We start from the raw sequence: 16,069 nt of genomic DNA, 5'->3' as shown, positions 1-16,069 counted from the left end.
ACGTTTTTATATCAGTGAGTTACAGAAGCATCAGAAGGAAAGGAGGCAGTGATGACTGTGTGTTTGGATACAATGATCAGTCCTGGAGTCTGTGGTGCTCTGATGATGGTCCTCGTTATGTCTGGCACAATAACAGATCAACATCCATCTCCTCCTCCTCCTCCTCCTCCTCCTCTGTCTCTAACAGAGCAGCAGTGTATGTGGACTGTCCTGCTGGCACTCTGTCCTTCTACAGAGTCTCCTCTGACACTCTGATCCACCTCCACACCTTCAACACCACATTCACTCAAACTCTTTATCTTGGGTTTGCAGTCGGTCGTGGTGCCTCAGTGTCCCTGTGCTGAGTGGAGTGTAAAGAGTGTCTCCTGTTACAGAAACACTCTGACTGTTGAACAGATAGTTCAGTCTGTACATGTCTGTCTCTTTCACTCACAAACACGTTTTCAGATTCATGGATTCAATCAGTTGATGTTTGAAACTCTTCTAAATGATTCCTTGTAAACTTCTTCAGTCACAAACAAACAGGAAGTGATGTCACATGTGTTCCTGTCCACACAGCAGAATGAGTCTATTGCTGACAGTGATGTACAAACAGAGTGAGCATTTCTGAGGCCCAAAATAAAGTGAGTAGTTCACTGAATGAACAATGGACTGTGAGCTCAGTTCCTTCATCATTAGTATGGATTATATATGTATATGTATTATATTAGTATCATATATATCAGGTGCTGCTGCTTTCAGTCATTGTGCAAATGTGCTGTTTGTAAGCTTGTAAAGCTGCAGTCAGCTGAGACTGAAGAAGTCACCTGATCAGTGAGCAAACGTTTCTGAAAACGTCCAGATGAACAGAATCAACCTTTTGGGATCAGCCAGCAATGCAGCATCATTGTTGTTCAGCTTCAGAGGTTTGCAGGAATGAACTGATGACCAGAAACAGCTGCAAAGTCCAAGAAAATACCAGCTGGAGTTCAGCTGCATTTGAAGAAGTCAAAGAAAAGTAAGGATGGCAAAGGGCGACGTTTTCTTCCAAAGAGCTGCAAACATGGTCGACGCCTCATTAGAAGAATCATCTGGACATTTGTGAGGAACTCTAACCAAGAAAGCAACGTCACACAGATCCAACAGACAGTTTCCATGACTGCAAGTGTTGAGTGGAAAAATGCTACATTGCATTATTGCATCCTCTCACCACAGGAGGCGCTGTTGGCACCACTGATTGCTGATCAGCTGTTCTCTGATGATCTGATTGATACTGTGAATAACGGGACTCACTGAACTCTGTGACACAGTGAAGATTACAGAGTTTAACTTCACCCTTTAAGACTGACCACAGAACCAAGTCCGCCAGAGCTTTTGTTATATTTTTACATGCTGTGGAGCCATTTGTGGGAGCATTTCAAGTTGCTATACATCAATACAACTGTTATAGCCCTAATTTTAATAATATGTATGCATTAAGTCCATAGTAACTACATAAACTGCAAAAAAACCTCTGCTCATCCATCTCTGTGTGTATCAGGATACATTTGGTTCATAATACACAGAAAAATCAGAGTTATTACCTGTAATAAATGTGAAAGATTCCTGCAGTGATAACCAGGCAGGACTGAAACACATCCAAGCTGTCACCACGGTAACAGCACCGCCCATCCACAGGTGAGGGGAGGAGCAAAAAGAGGGACTTTGACCATTTTATACTAAAAACACTCAACTAATGTTTCTAATATGAAACAAATAAGCCCACATTAATGTGAGCGTTTATTAAATAATAATAATGATGATTTCCTCCTGATCTCATTTCCACAGCAGAGAAAACTGTGGTGTATATTGAGGTGGAGGGTGTGGTCTGTGGCTCAGGTGTAGAGTGAGGGTGGGGTGCACCACAGCAGCATGCTGGGACTGCTGAGGGTGGAGGAGGGAGTGATGATGACATCAGAGCTGCAGCACAGAGACCAGTGAACACACAGTCTGTTCATCTTTGCATAGATACAATATACAGCACAATATTGAATGACAGACACGCTGTGGGAGCTTCCACAGATACACTGACGTCAGCATCCAGAGTCCTCCTGCTGCTCCCCCCTCAGAGCCCCGTGATCAGCACCAACACATTCAGTTAGATGACAGAGTCCAGCTGCAGCTAGAATCAGCTCCCCTCTGTGAACAACAGCACAGCGTCAGTGTTTCACACTCAGTGAAAGGAGGAAACAGCAGAAGAACACCATGTGTGCTACGTTTCCCAGGACACACTACAAACTGCACAAATACAGAGCAGCACGTGGAAGGACCTGGAGCTGCATTTACAGAGCTGCAGACAGCGTGATGTCCTGTATGGACAGGTGGAAGGAACCAAGTCCTCAGCTGGAACACTCGTGTTTGTCCACAGACAGGAAACACAGCAGGAAACTTCCTCACAGAAGTGCAGCTCATGGATAACACACTTCCTGTCAGTCAGAATGAGGCTGCAGCCAAACACAGAAAGGTGTTTTTGTCCAGATGAGCCCAGAGAAGAAACACGAGTGTTCACAGACATCAGAAGCTCAGAGAGGTGAAACATGAGGTTGGAGTCCTCGTCAGCATCCAGAAGAGCTGCTGTGAAACCCTGAGTACTCATGACAGACTCTGATGGCACAAACACATCATGATTCAAACAGAAAGACAAACATGGAGCTCCTGATCCTCCTGCATGAGAACAAGCTGACATGAGCGCTGTGTCTGAGAGTGTCTCCCTGTCACAGTGACAATAACACAGCTGCTGCTCACAGTCATTAAACTGACCTGAGGTCAGCTGTGCTCCTTACATATGAACCATGTGACCTCACATCAGTGCTGTGGATGACTGTAGTCATAGAAGAGTAGAGCTGTAGCAGGTGGTGTGAGGAGGAGGTGGTGTATTCTAGTTAACGCAGTACTGAAACACTCCAGCAGAGGGCGCTGTTAAGTCCTTATTGTAACACAGTTACTGTGTGCAGTTAGACTTCATACATAATCTGCACTTATTTCCATCAGACATGCTGTCAGTAAATGATTGGTTTCTATTGATTCTACTTCCTGTTGACTCGTTTGATGACAGTGAAACAATCACAGCTGATTGTGTGATGATGTAAACTGTCACTGTTACATTCAGTGTGTGTGACATAATGTTAGTGCAGGCTGATAACAGCCTGGTTCTGTTAGAAACACATGAACGTGTCCATAGATCAGTGTGTGTTTAACATGAGAGCTTCAGCCCTGCTGATGTGTTAAATAAAGACATGCAGGAAAACTGATGAGACTCTGAAATAACTCTTTATATTTATAATGTAACTCTGCATCAAAAGAACAACAAAGGATCCCAGACAGGTTTCTGTGAACAAAGACCATTCTGATGTTTCTGTGTTTCTAACACTTTGACATTATTAGTAAACAGACTGCAGTGAGCAGCATTTATAAAGAGCTTCTATATAAAGATATGACAGCTGTTTGACAAGTTTATCACTCTGTGTTTGGACCTGATCAGTCCAGCTGTTTACTTGAAACATGTTCATTTACCTGTTCTGTTATATTCATGTTCTTGTCTCTGTTGAAAACACATTTTAATGTCCCTCAGATTTTTCTCCCAGATGAATAAATATAAAAATGACACAAACTGACTGCAGCTACTTTTTGTCCTTTCTGTCAAAAACCTTCATGTGACTCATGAGAGACACGTTTCAGCTGTTTGTGACAGATCAGAGGCCAACAAGTCATTTATAACACTTTCCATCATTGTTTAAAGTTCTCAGTGTTTCTGTGTTGCTGCGTATAGGATCTCCCAGCATCATCACTGTGCTGTCCAATCATTGTGTGCGAGGTTACCCTTATAGTGCGATGTGTGTTTGCACAAAGAGAAGCATGTGTGTCAAATATAAATAAGCACAGAACAGAAACAGCTGCTCGTTTCTTCTGTTTAGAGTCAAGTTAGTGCTTTGTGTCTTTGTTTGAGGCCTGATGTCGAGCAGAGGTGTGTGTAACTGCACTGGTCTGTTATATGTGTGAAGTGTGTGCTTCTCTTCAGCATCATCTTTGTCACTGCTGATTCCTTTGTGTCATCATGTGTTGAGAAGAGAGAACAGTTATAACGGAGGAGCAAAAGGAAGCCCTGAAATCTGCATCAACAAGGAAGTGTTGGCTCACCAGTGATCCCAGCAGAGCCACTGGTTTGGCTCCAGTTGTTCTAGATTCAATGATGTTGCTGCTACAGATACATGTCAGCATCTTTATTGAATTTAATATGAAGCAGAAATGGTGTCATTAGGAGAAGAAGAGGAGAACAAGTCCGGCGAGGAGGCAGCAGCTCTTAAAGATGAAACAGCAGCTCAGCCCTGAGCTCAGAGAGCTGCACATGAAAAAGCTCCTCAAGCAGATCCTGTCAGAGGTTTGTCATCAACAGGAGGAACTGTTCACATCATAGGATGAAGATGCTGTCAGCTGGATGAAGAAGGTTATTTAATGCAGACGTTCACACTGAAGTCAAATTGTTGTCGTGTTGAACAGATTCATGTACTGATCGTCTCCAGAATGTTAGAAGAGCTTCAATGAATCATTAGAAACAACTTACAGCTGCACAGCTGTGTCAAACACATCTGTGTGTCATTGTGGGATTGTTGTGTTTCTACATGTGACACACGTCTAAAACATGCACACAATCTGAACACAAACAGGGACTCATGTGTTCCCACAGCCAGATGCTGAGAGCCATTTCCTTGTAGTCCTGTGTCTACATACATGAACCATTAGATGTTATTGGAATGATTGTCAGCTCTGATAGTTTCATGTGTGTTTAGCTGGACGCTGTTTGATCCTCGACATGTTTAAAGGTGTCCAGTCCTGAGACACTGGGGCTGGAAACAGCTGTGATGTCATTGGACTGTCACACAGACAGAAGTGCATGAAGTGAGCAGCCGAGGAGCCGCTGATGTTTTGGATTCAACAGCATTTGAAAGGTCGACACAGACACATTTGCACACAGAAAGCTGAATCTGTCATATGCCACAGTGAACTCACTGTTCAGTGTTTTTCAGGAAGCTTCTTAACTGCCTCTGCTGCCAAACAAGCAGCTGATGTCCTCGAGAAGAAGCTGAAGAAGTCTTCAACAACAAATACAGGAAGTGGACTTTCAAATACTAGATTCACTTTAGACTCACAGAGAAATGACTCAACCAGCTGTGTTTGACTCTATGAAAGGTCAGTGTGTGTCTGCACACAGACTGTTGTGTTGGACTGTTATTCAGTTGTCTGCTGAATGTTTTCAAATGTCTGCATCTCAGCTGTGATGAGGCTGGGGGTCATGGGAGGCCACCGTAGCAGCCTCTTCAACATCATGACATCATCATAAATGCTGCTGGACTGTCTGATGGGCTGACGGTGAAAAAGCCGTCGGGAAGGAAACAGAAGACGTTTCAGAGGCTGCAGCAGATTTCTTTGATTCGGGGCCTTTTTCAGCTTTATTGGACAGAGCAGTGAAGATAAGTGACAGCAAAGCAGAGAGAAAGGGGGCGTGGCCCGGGTCAAAGCCAGGCCAGCTGCTCTCCACCTCGTGGTCACCTGCTCATCCTAGTGAGCTCCACCAGCAGCCCTTTCACACACTTTACACTGTCAAACACTGTGTGTGGACCTCAGCTAACAACAGGCTACATTTAAGTCTGGACTACATGCTTTTATATTGTTTTTATTCCATCAGCAGCTCAACATCATGAGCAGCTTTGACATAAAGACATCAAACTCAAGCTGACTTTAAACTACTTTTAATACAGGGGCTCAAAAACAACAACATCTTTATTATATATCAGGACAGAAAGTCATTTCATCTCAAAGGGAAACAGCTTTATTTGGAATAACCAGCACTATCAACTGGTTTGGGATCTCCACCAGTTTCATGTCTTTGCAGCTTCTCCAACAAAGTTCCTGTAAAATCAGCATGTTTGTCTTTATTGGTTTGATAGTGATTGATTATTCAGTCCCAATCTGCTGTCATCGAAAGAACAAAATGATGTTTCTATGAGTCACAAAGCTCCAGATGTTGTCGGCTTCACAAAGAAAACAAAGAACTTAAACACAAAGTGTTTGGAGCCAAAATGTTCCCAAGCTGCTCTTTTTGAAATGGCAGAGGTACAGTGGTGTCTAACAGCACACTGTGGAAGGCAAACATGTTATTGTTGGATGAAACTTCATGAATCCTTTGTAGATTTGAGCTGTTGGAGCCTTTCTTTTCTCTTCAGGTGTACAGATGCTGAGGAGGCAGGTGAAGCAGGTGGAGCTGTTGTGATGCTGGCAGAGGGTGTGTCTTAGTAACTCTGTGAGGCACAACTGGATCCAACATTGTGGATGTGTTGATGTTGGAGCCATTAAGAGTCTCTGGCCACACTGTAGGATTTCCCTTTGATCCACTGTGGGGGCATTTTGGAGTCTGTCAGTGAAACTCTTCATGTTTGTGTTTGACTCCAGTTTATAGAAACAGAGAAATGTGTCATGCTTTTGTTCGGCCTCCACAAATACACACATTTGTTCATTGGTTGGACTTTTTGGAAGGAGACACATTGAAAACCATGTTAATAAGATCTTGTTGTTTCCTGTGGATCCGACACAGAGAGTGGACTTCAGACAGAAAGCGTGGAAGAGATTTTAGAGGCCGTGTGTGGCAACAGGAAGTTTCTGTGTGTTTGCTGATCTTACATGTGGAAAACAACACGTGATGTTTGTGAAGTTCTACAATGATCATTGTTCTCACAGCATTTTGAGTGGGAACAGTTCAAACTGGGAGTAGTGGGAGTTATTTACTGATTGAAACAAGCTGAATGTTTCTGTGACGATGAAGATCAGCAGCTCAGCTGATCAATGAACTGACATCTATCAGTCGTTTCATGAGATGAAGTCATCAGCAGACATTTGTTCTGACTGTGTGATGAATGTCAGAACGTCAGGGCTCTGCTTTAGTCACTGCTTGATGATCATTGGCTCATTGTTGAATCCAGGGGCCCAGTCTGACCTCTGACCTTTGCTGCAGGTCTTCTGTGTTATCTCCACTTTCATGTCTGATCTTCTACTTGTAGTCCTGTGTCTACATATACAGTGGCTTTCAAAAGTATTCGGCCCCCTTGAACTTTCCCACATTTTGTCACATTACAGCCACAAACATGAATCAATGTTATTGGACTTCCAGGTGAAAGACCAACACAAAGTGGTGCACACGTGAGAAGTGGAACGAAAATCATACATGATTCCAAACATTTTTTACAAATAAATAACTGCAAAGTGGGGTGTGCGTAATTATTCAGCCCCTGAGTCAACACTTTGTAGAACCACCTTTTGCTGCAGTTCCAGCTGCCAGTCTTTTAGGGTCTGTCTCTGCCAGCTTTGCACATCTACAGACTGAAATCTTTGCCCATTCTTCTTTGCAAAACAGCTCCAGCTCAGTCAGATTAGATGGACAGCGTTTGTGAACAGCAGAAATTGAAATTGAAATTGCAGTGAAGTCAGCTAGAAACTTACAGTGACGTGGACATCATGCAAAGACTGCCAGACTCTGTAATACTGCAAATGATCAGTGACTCAGGTTAACACTAAACTTTAAACGGCACCTCTGTGTCTCTGTGTGCTGAACATCTAGGATTGAGTCAGGCTGCATCAGCTGAAGCTGTTATTTGTATATATCAGTATTTTTTTATTCAGGTGTGGGGAAAATACGTAAGACTGCAGTGAAGCGATGCACCAGAGTAATCCCTGGCCAAAGGTATCGTACTCAAATCAGACTACTGATCCAGCCACATCAGCCTTTTGTGAGGTCTGTTTAAAGTAGACTAAAAGTGAACTGCAGGTTCCTGAGAGGTGGACTGTGAGCACAGAAACACATGTTCATACATACAGCTGCAGCAAACTTACATTAATTTTAAATAGATTTGTTACTCTGATGTCTGTCTCTGTGTTAGTCCTCTGACAGACTGGTGACCTGTCCAGGTGTGCTCTACCTACTACTGGGACAGGTTCCAGCCTCTGTAATAGAAATGTTCTGTTATTCTCATTTAAAGTGTTTAAGTGCTTATGCATATGCTTAGTTGTGACACTGTTACTGTTCAGTGAAAGTTGCTAAAACTAGATGAACTTACTTCAGCAGTTTGAGAAAACAACTCCCTTTACAGGTGCTGATAAGGCCAAGGGCACAAAACAGCACAACCATTGATGCGTTAGGTTTCATAGCGAGACACGTGAAGTGTGGTAGGATCAGTTTGTAACTTCCTCCCTCTTCCTTGGAAGGCGTAAAGGAGGAGGAGCACGACCTCTGTGGCAGCGCTGACATGACTGAACTGTGATGTTTGATGTGTGTTGGCGCAGTAATAAATAGCTTGATCACAGCTCTTTCTGTGTTGCAGACTTTATTTAAAAAATTCCACAAACCCCCCACTGTGAACCTGAATTGAATATTCAGAAGACATTTGTTTAAATAGTTCTACAAATCTGAGCTGTTGGTGTGTCCTTGGATTGTGTGGTAATAATATTAGAGCCTGCAATCTTTCTTACTGGATCTCTACTATGAGTCATGTTACCTGAGATTAGTTCTATGTTTACCTGTCAGCCTGGACGAATGTGCTGTGTGAAGAATGTAAATGACATCAGATCTGAACTGCTTACATCTAAGGAGCCTGTTCATATTTAATTGTAATATGAACCAATGATTTTCTGATTGATTGCTGATATATACAGTGGGGCAAAAAAGTATTTAGTCAGCCACCGATTGTCATCATTTTAGGTGGGGGAACTTGCACAGAGGTCAGTAATTTGCACCAGAGGTACACGTCAACTGTGAGAGACAGAATGTGAAAAAAAAAAAATCCATGAATCCACATGGTAGGATTTGTAAAGAATTTATTCATAAATCAGGGTGGAAAATAAGTATTTGGTCAATAACAAAAATACAACTCAATACTTTGTAACATAACCTTTGTTGGCAATAACAGAGGTCAAACGTTTACTATAGGTCTTTACCAGGTTTGCACACACAGTAGCTGGTATTTTGGCCCATTCCTCCATGCAGATCTTCTCGAGAGCAGTGATGTTTTGGGGCTGTCGCCGAGCAACACGGACTTTCAACTCCCACCACAGATTTTCTATGGGGTTGAGGTCTGGAGACTGGCTAGGCCACTCCAGGACTTTCAAATGCTTCTTACGGAGCCACTCCTTTGTTGCCCGGGCGGTGTGTTTTGGATCATTGTCATGTTGGAAGACCCAGCCTCGTTTCATCTTCAAAGTTCTCACTGATGGAAGGAGGTTTTGGCTCAAAATCTCACGATACATGGCCCCATTCATTCTGTCCTTAACACGGATCAGTCGTCCTGTCCCCTTGGCAGAAAAACAGCCCCATAGCATGATGTTTCCACCCCCTTGCTTCACAGTAGGTATGGTGTTCTTGGGATGCAACTCAGTATTCTTCGTCCTCCAAACACGACGAGTTGAGTTTATACCAAAAAGTTCTACTTTGGTTTCATCTGACCACATGACATTCTCCCAATCCTCTGCTGTATCATCCATGTGCTCTCTGGCAAACTTCAGACGGGCCTGGACATGCACTGGCTTCAGCAGCGGAACACGTCTGGCACTGTGGGATTTGATTCCCTGCCATTGTAGTGTGTTACTGATGGTGACCTTTGTTACTTTGGTCCCAGCTCTCTGCAGGTCATTCACCAGGTCCCCCCGTGTGGTTCTGGGATCTTTGCTCACCGTTCTCATGATCATTTTGACCCCACGGGATGAGATCTTGCGTGGAGCCCCAGATCGTGGGAGATTATCAGTGGTCTTGTATGTCTTCCATTTTCTGATGATTGCTCCCACAGTTGATTTTTTCACACCAAGCTGCTTGCCTATTGTAGATTCACTCTTCCCAGTCTGGTGCAGGTCTACAATACTTTTCCTGGTGTCCTTCGAAAGCTCTTTGGTCTTGGCCATGGCGGAGTTTGGAGTCTGACTGTTTGAGGCTGTGGACAGGTGTCTTTTATACAGATGATGAGTTCAAACAGGTGCCATTCATACAGGTAACGAGTGGGGGACAGAAAAGCGTCTTACAGAAGACGTTACAGGTCTGTGAGAGCCAGAGATTTTCCTTGTTTGAGGTGACCAAATACTTATTTTCCACCCTGATTTACGGATAAATTCTTTACAAATCCTACCATGTGGATTCATGGATTTTTTTTTCACATTCTGTCTCTCACAGTTGAAGTGTACCTCTGGTGCAAATTACTGACCTCTGTCATCATTTTAAGTGGGGAACTTGCACAATTGGTGGCTGACTAAATACTTTTTTGCCCCACTGTGTGTGTGTGTGTGTGTATATATATATATATATATATATATATATATATATGTTTTTTTTTTTTTACATACATAGTTTTTTGTTGCCTTATGGTTCCAAGCGCTGTCACCAATCTTTGCATTTTGTTATTATCGCATGACACTTGTTTAATCAGCTACCATCTCTCCTGTGGACTTTTTAATGTCTACAGTCTCAGACCAACACAGCCCTGCCCTTCCCATATTAGATTCTTGATGAATGTGTGTTGTTGTTATTCAGCCTGGTTCAATGTGCCCCTTTTTAACTTTGAGCACCCGCCCCTTTAAACCTCTCTGCACAGCCCTGCACTGAACTCACTATCTTCTCCCTCTAACAGCCTCCACATGTTCTCACTGTAATTTCCCCTCATGAATGAATTTATGCTGCACTAATGTGAATGTTTGCAGGGAAATCAAACGCATTTCACACGCAGTACTCGAGCTGACTTACCTTTGTTTGAATGACGACTTGTACGCGCTGACTCCACAGATAAGGTACGAAAATATATCAGGCTACGTCTTCAGGGTTTCTACTCCACGGCCGTATTTCATACGGGTCCACATTTCCACTGCACGCTATTTTCTGCAAGTACCGCCGCTTCGCCTCTGGACGCAATCGGTCTCTATACAGTCCATTCTCTTTTGAGCTGCTTTTAAGCATCTTGTAATCGTCGTTCCAACACAGTGTGTTTGTTTTGATTCGTAGACCTCGAAAATGGTGCCGCGCTCCCACAATGCATTGCGGCGTGACGTCAACTCCAAAGCCCTATAGAACATGTTCCTTTTCATTGTCAAAATTATCAGGAATAAAGAAGAAAACTGATTCAAAACCTGTGGAACCTGCCAAAAAACAAGTTTTACTGCAAAGGATTTCTAGATGTGAAGGTTTTGTGGCTTTTTTCAGTTTCTAAAACAAACTCATTTGTACAGAAGGATATGAGGATGTATATGTCCGGTGGTGGGTTTTTTTCTTCTTGATTTAATGTATTCATTTATCTCTTCACTTAATCTTTCTTTATGTTTTTTTTTTTTGATTTGGCATGAGCGATTTCCGGTCCTCACTCCAAGCCAGTTGGTGGCGGTAATGCACCACATGTTCTATCACAGCTGCGTCCGAGAGGACAGGAAACGTCTGTATGCGTCTGCAAACCAGGTAACTACACTCAGCTGAGCCTCTCTGCTAGTCGTTATTAGTTGGAGGGTTTTGCGTCACTTTCTCTCGGCTTGATAAAGGGCTGTATAGAAATCTCTGGTACGTAACACGTAACGTCATTTTTAGGGAGCGTCGCAGAGAAGTGAGGCTGTTTCTTTGTTTTTGTCGAGTTTTGATTGAAGACATGTTTCCAGTCCGTTTTTTACTCGTTTGTTTTTTCATTAATAACTTTACATTATCACAGAGAACAAGAAGGCGCTTTGTTTGTCACATTCACCTTATGTCTGTGAAGGTTCTCAGTCATCCAGGTCATCGTAGTCAAAGGAGCTTGCAAAGAAAAGCGTCTGGACTTCTTTAAGTTACTTGAAGACGTTTCACCTCTCATCCGAGAAGCTTCTTCAGTTCTAAGGTCAAATGGTGGAGAGTCCCAGATATAAACCTAGTGGGAGTTTCCCCCCACAGAGGGACAAAAGGACCCCTGATGATCCTCTAATCACCTGAGCCAAGGTGTGAAACTGGGTGTGGGCCCCAATCAGCCAGTTTCGGGTGAGTTCATTGTGAAACCTGGCCCCACCTTATCATGTGAATTCCTGAGGTCAGATGGCCCAGGATGTGAGTGGGCGTTAAGGCGTCTGGGAAGGGATCTCAAAACTGGATTATAGATGGCAGAGAGTTGGTGTCGTAAACCCCGCCTCTGTTCAAAGATGGTCGCTCACAGTGGACATAGATGGCTTCTTTCACTCCTCTTTCAAACCATCTGTCCTCTCTGTCCAAAATGTGAACATTAGCATCCTCGAAAGAGTGTCCTTTATCCTTAAGATGCAGATGGACTGCTGAGTCTTGTCCTGTGGAGGTGGCTCTTCTATGTTGTGCCATGCACTTGTGAAGTGGCAGCCACTTGGCAGCCACAGTGATAAATGGCTGAGATGGCTGCAGCTGTACGTGTGAGGTACCTACATATTTCAAGATGAATTTGCAGAGATGTCATGTTTGGTGCTTACAGACATCACACTGCATTTTGTGATTTCGTAGCTATTGTTGTGATATTTCGGAGCTTCCCATGATCACCGTGACAGTCATTCATTTTAACATAACCTTTCTATTCCTTTCAGGGATCCTCATTTTTTTGGTGAGGAAGATCAGCAGCTGTGTCGACAGGCAACAGGTAACGGCATGCTTTTCTGTTAGTACTGTAGACCTTGGTCTGGTGCTCTTTTTTAGTTTAACACAGTATTTTCATTTGCCGAAGTGTAAAAAGCTTGTTCCAGGAGAAACAAACTTTAGTGAGTTCTGCAAAATGATTCCCACCATTGCACACTCTGTCAGCCTCCAGTGTGCCCTTTTTTTGTCCTTTAACTGAAGAAAGTCGGTAGTCAGAACATATGAGATAAGTGAGATCCTCATTTTGCCTGCTTATTTCAAGATACAACATTTTCACAAACTGCTGTAGGATAACCTTGCTATTTGTCTTTTCCAACACTTCTACATTCATCCATATTTCCTTGTCTGCTTCTTTCCAGGTGAAAAGTACCTGAAATGGGTGAAAGATTTTGTTTCCAAAAACAAAAGCATGTGCGTTCACCTGAAGAAGCCAAGTGGTGCTGACCTGTGGATAGAAGAGCTTGAGAACACCAAATACAACGGGGATGATGATGAAGTTAACGCCTGGGGAAAATTCTACCTTCCCGAGATTGTAAAAATGCAGGTTATTGGTGTGGTAAAGGGCACCTCATGTCCATGTGACGAGCTTGTGCTGATGACGCGTGAGGACAAAAAGCTGTACGGCTATGACGGAGAGGAGCTGCATCTGGTGGCTTCCAGTTTCCTGGAACTATGTGACAAAACGATAGAGTATCCAGCATCCAAGCGCTACTACAATGGAGAGGCCTTCAAAGATATGGTGAGAAGTTAGACTGCTAAGAATAAGACTGGGGATGCCTAGTGTTAGAGATCAATCACCTGAGCTTTTCTTTGTATTGTTGTGTGTTCTGTTTAGACTGAGGAGGACTGGAAAAAAGTTAAGATGAGTGATGTGGGGAGGAAACTGCAGGAAGAACATAAAAAGCTGGTAAATGAAACCCAGTCAGCGTTCGTCAGCCTAATATCATAGGTGGGTATTGGAGCTGAGTATCATCACTGATTTCTAGAACCTGTTCAATTCCAATTCACAAGGTCCCAATTAGATTCCATTTAATTCTTACTCAGAGAGTCAGAAACATTATAATTCTGATCATTTATCAGTACTGACACTTGTGAAACTTCATCAGAGGTGTGAGCATCACAGCAGATGCTTTTGTGTCAAAGTAACTGAGGATAAAACACAAAACCATGAAGCAGATTTTCCTGGCCTAGCTTTTTACAGTAGATAACCTTAAAAATATTATTCTGCAGTAGAACAAAAGCAGACGAGAACCACGACTCAACAAATGTACATTGGCTGATGCTGCTGAAGTGATTCAGAGGTTTTAATAAGAGGTTTTAATAGAGACACAGCAGAGCATTTTGCAGTTTCACTTAATTTGAAAAAAATAAATAAAATTTGGTATTGAACAGCAGAAATGAGGCTGTCTTGTCGGAAGTCATTAAAAAAAAATGGCTGTAAACAACGGTAGACTGCTTCATAACAAGCAAGCGAATAATGCCAAAAACAGAGATTTGAGATGGGAAACGGTGTTCTTAAAGTACACTGAGAGAGGCAGAGAGCTGTGCTGTGTTGTTTTTCTGTGTGTGTTTTAATGGTGGTGGAAGCAAACCAGCAAAAGTAAGAGGGAATTCATGACAATGTTTATGTCAAGCGAAATGTGTCTTCTTTTGCTGCTGGTTTGGTTAGAGAGAGACAAAACGTGCAGCTTCAGGATCTGAGCAGCTTTCAGCACCAACGGCATCACAGCTCAGACTTGGATTCAGGATTAAGCCCTTTATGTTTGACTGTAGTGATTGTAGCTCTGTCCTTGTTATTAATCGCTTTAGTCAAACACAGCTATTGTTTGCTGGGATGTGTATATCCTTGACAGTTTGTATCTCAGAGTTATCAAAGACACTGTGGATAATCATCAAGAGATTGTTGTCCTCTTAATAATGACCTATTTGATTGTTTGTTTTTTCTTCTTCTTACAGATTCTGGTATTTGGCCAAAAGAGAGCTTCACAATTCTTGGCTTCACCTGTGGTAGAAAAATGACTGAAGTTATGCAACACTCTCTAAAATTAAAGCTATGCAACGCTTTAACATGAATGGCGAAGGAGTGCATCTCTTTCACTGTCTCTTCCTGTCCTCTTCTCAGTCTTTGTTGTGGCACCTCTGCTATGTGTTATAGAAAGCACTTGGAATCATGTTCAATACAAAAACACCAAACTCGTGGGATTGCCCTAGCAAGCAGTTGACTGTGTGATGAATGTCAGAACGTCAGGGCTCTGCTTTAGTCACTGCTTGATGATCATTGGCTCATTGTTGAATCCAGGGCCCAGTCTGACCTCTGACCTTTGCTGCAGGTCTTCTGTGTTATCTCCACTTTCATGTCTGATCTTCTGCTGTATCGTCCAAAATAAACATCTGGATCATTTCCAACACTTCAGCAGATCTTTAGTTTGGGCAGTGCAGCACAGAATAACACATATTGTACTATACTGCCCACTTCCTGATCTTATTGGATCTGTGTGTGAGGTTGGTGAAGGAAACACATGTTTACTGAGTGAGTCGCTGCCATTAGGAACTAGTTTTTATATCACAGCCTGGAAATCACACAGGACCATTTCTGCAAGTGAAAAGTCGTCATTGGAGGAAAATCATTGTATAGTTTGTGCGACTGAAGAATTGTCCCAACTACATGTGCTGCTGACCCTTGACCTTTCCTTTAGGTGCACAGAGGAGTCTGTGGGAACATCCAGAACTGAGGCATCTTGTGTACAAACGTGTTCAGACCAGATGTCAAATGATGTCAGATGTCATCCGTGAATGGATGCAACTGTGGATCGTTCCAATAAAATGAGGCAGTTTTGTAAGTACAAGCCCACTACAACCCATCATCAACATTTTAAATTACATTATACATCTTCACTGATATAAAGCACCACTATTTTAGCCTGATTCACTTTTTCCACCCTAACAGTTCATTCCTCAAATCAAACAAGATATTTGACCCTAAAAAAATGCATCAACAAATAATTTTGTAATAAAATATTTATTCTTCAACTTTTACAAGTGAAATCAAACAAGTGTGTTTAAGAGTGAAACCAGAGTGGAAGCTGCTCATATAGAGTCCAACCCAGGCTAAAGTAAGCTGAGTAGAGCAGCACCATCAAAGTGTCGGCTCTCTGAACACGGTGCAAGATCGCCATCTGCAGGACAAAACTAGTTTTTCTCGCCCTCCTCGTCAACATCAAGATGATGTCATCGTACAGCAACTGATTCCCTGTCCGTCTGGAACAAAGCATTTACATTAAAAAAGACATTTACAGAAAATACAAACACCAACAACACATCTCATCATCACATGATATTTTATTATTTATTATATTATGTATTTTTATTGTACCATCAACATCAACAAATACCAGCATATTTTCTTTGAGATTGAGT

General features: G+C 42.6%; 2 protein-coding genes across 2 annotated transcripts in view; both read left to right on the top strand.

The window, feature by feature from the left end:
• LOC147336952 (stonustoxin subunit beta-like) overlaps positions 1 to 1,064 on the top strand; it is a 10,629-nt gene extending 9,565 nt beyond the window's left edge. Inside the window, exon 2 of the mRNA XM_086265672.1 lies at positions 1 to 1,064. This exon is cut by the window's left edge and continues 195 nt beyond it. Within this exon, the coding sequence (XP_086121798.1) occupies positions 1 to 344 (344 nt within the window). The 3' untranslated portion in view covers positions 345 to 1,064.
• LOC147336949 (protein NLRC3-like) overlaps positions 1 to 16,069 on the top strand; it is a 308,603-nt gene that overhangs the window by 240,546 nt on the left and 51,988 nt on the right. The window lies entirely within an intron of this gene.

Source organism: Aulonocara sp. 'chitande type north' Nkhata Bay, linkage group LG3, assembly GCF_057382095.1.
Source record: "Aulonocara sp. 'chitande type north' Nkhata Bay isolate Kocher_YH1m ecotype deep benthic linkage group LG3, A_spYH_male_GT1.1, whole genome shotgun sequence".
NCBI classification, from domain to species: Eukaryota; Metazoa; Chordata; class Actinopteri; order Cichliformes; family Cichlidae; genus Aulonocara; species Aulonocara sp. 'chitande type north' Nkhata Bay.
This window is presented reverse-complemented; position numbering and strand designations above follow the sequence as displayed.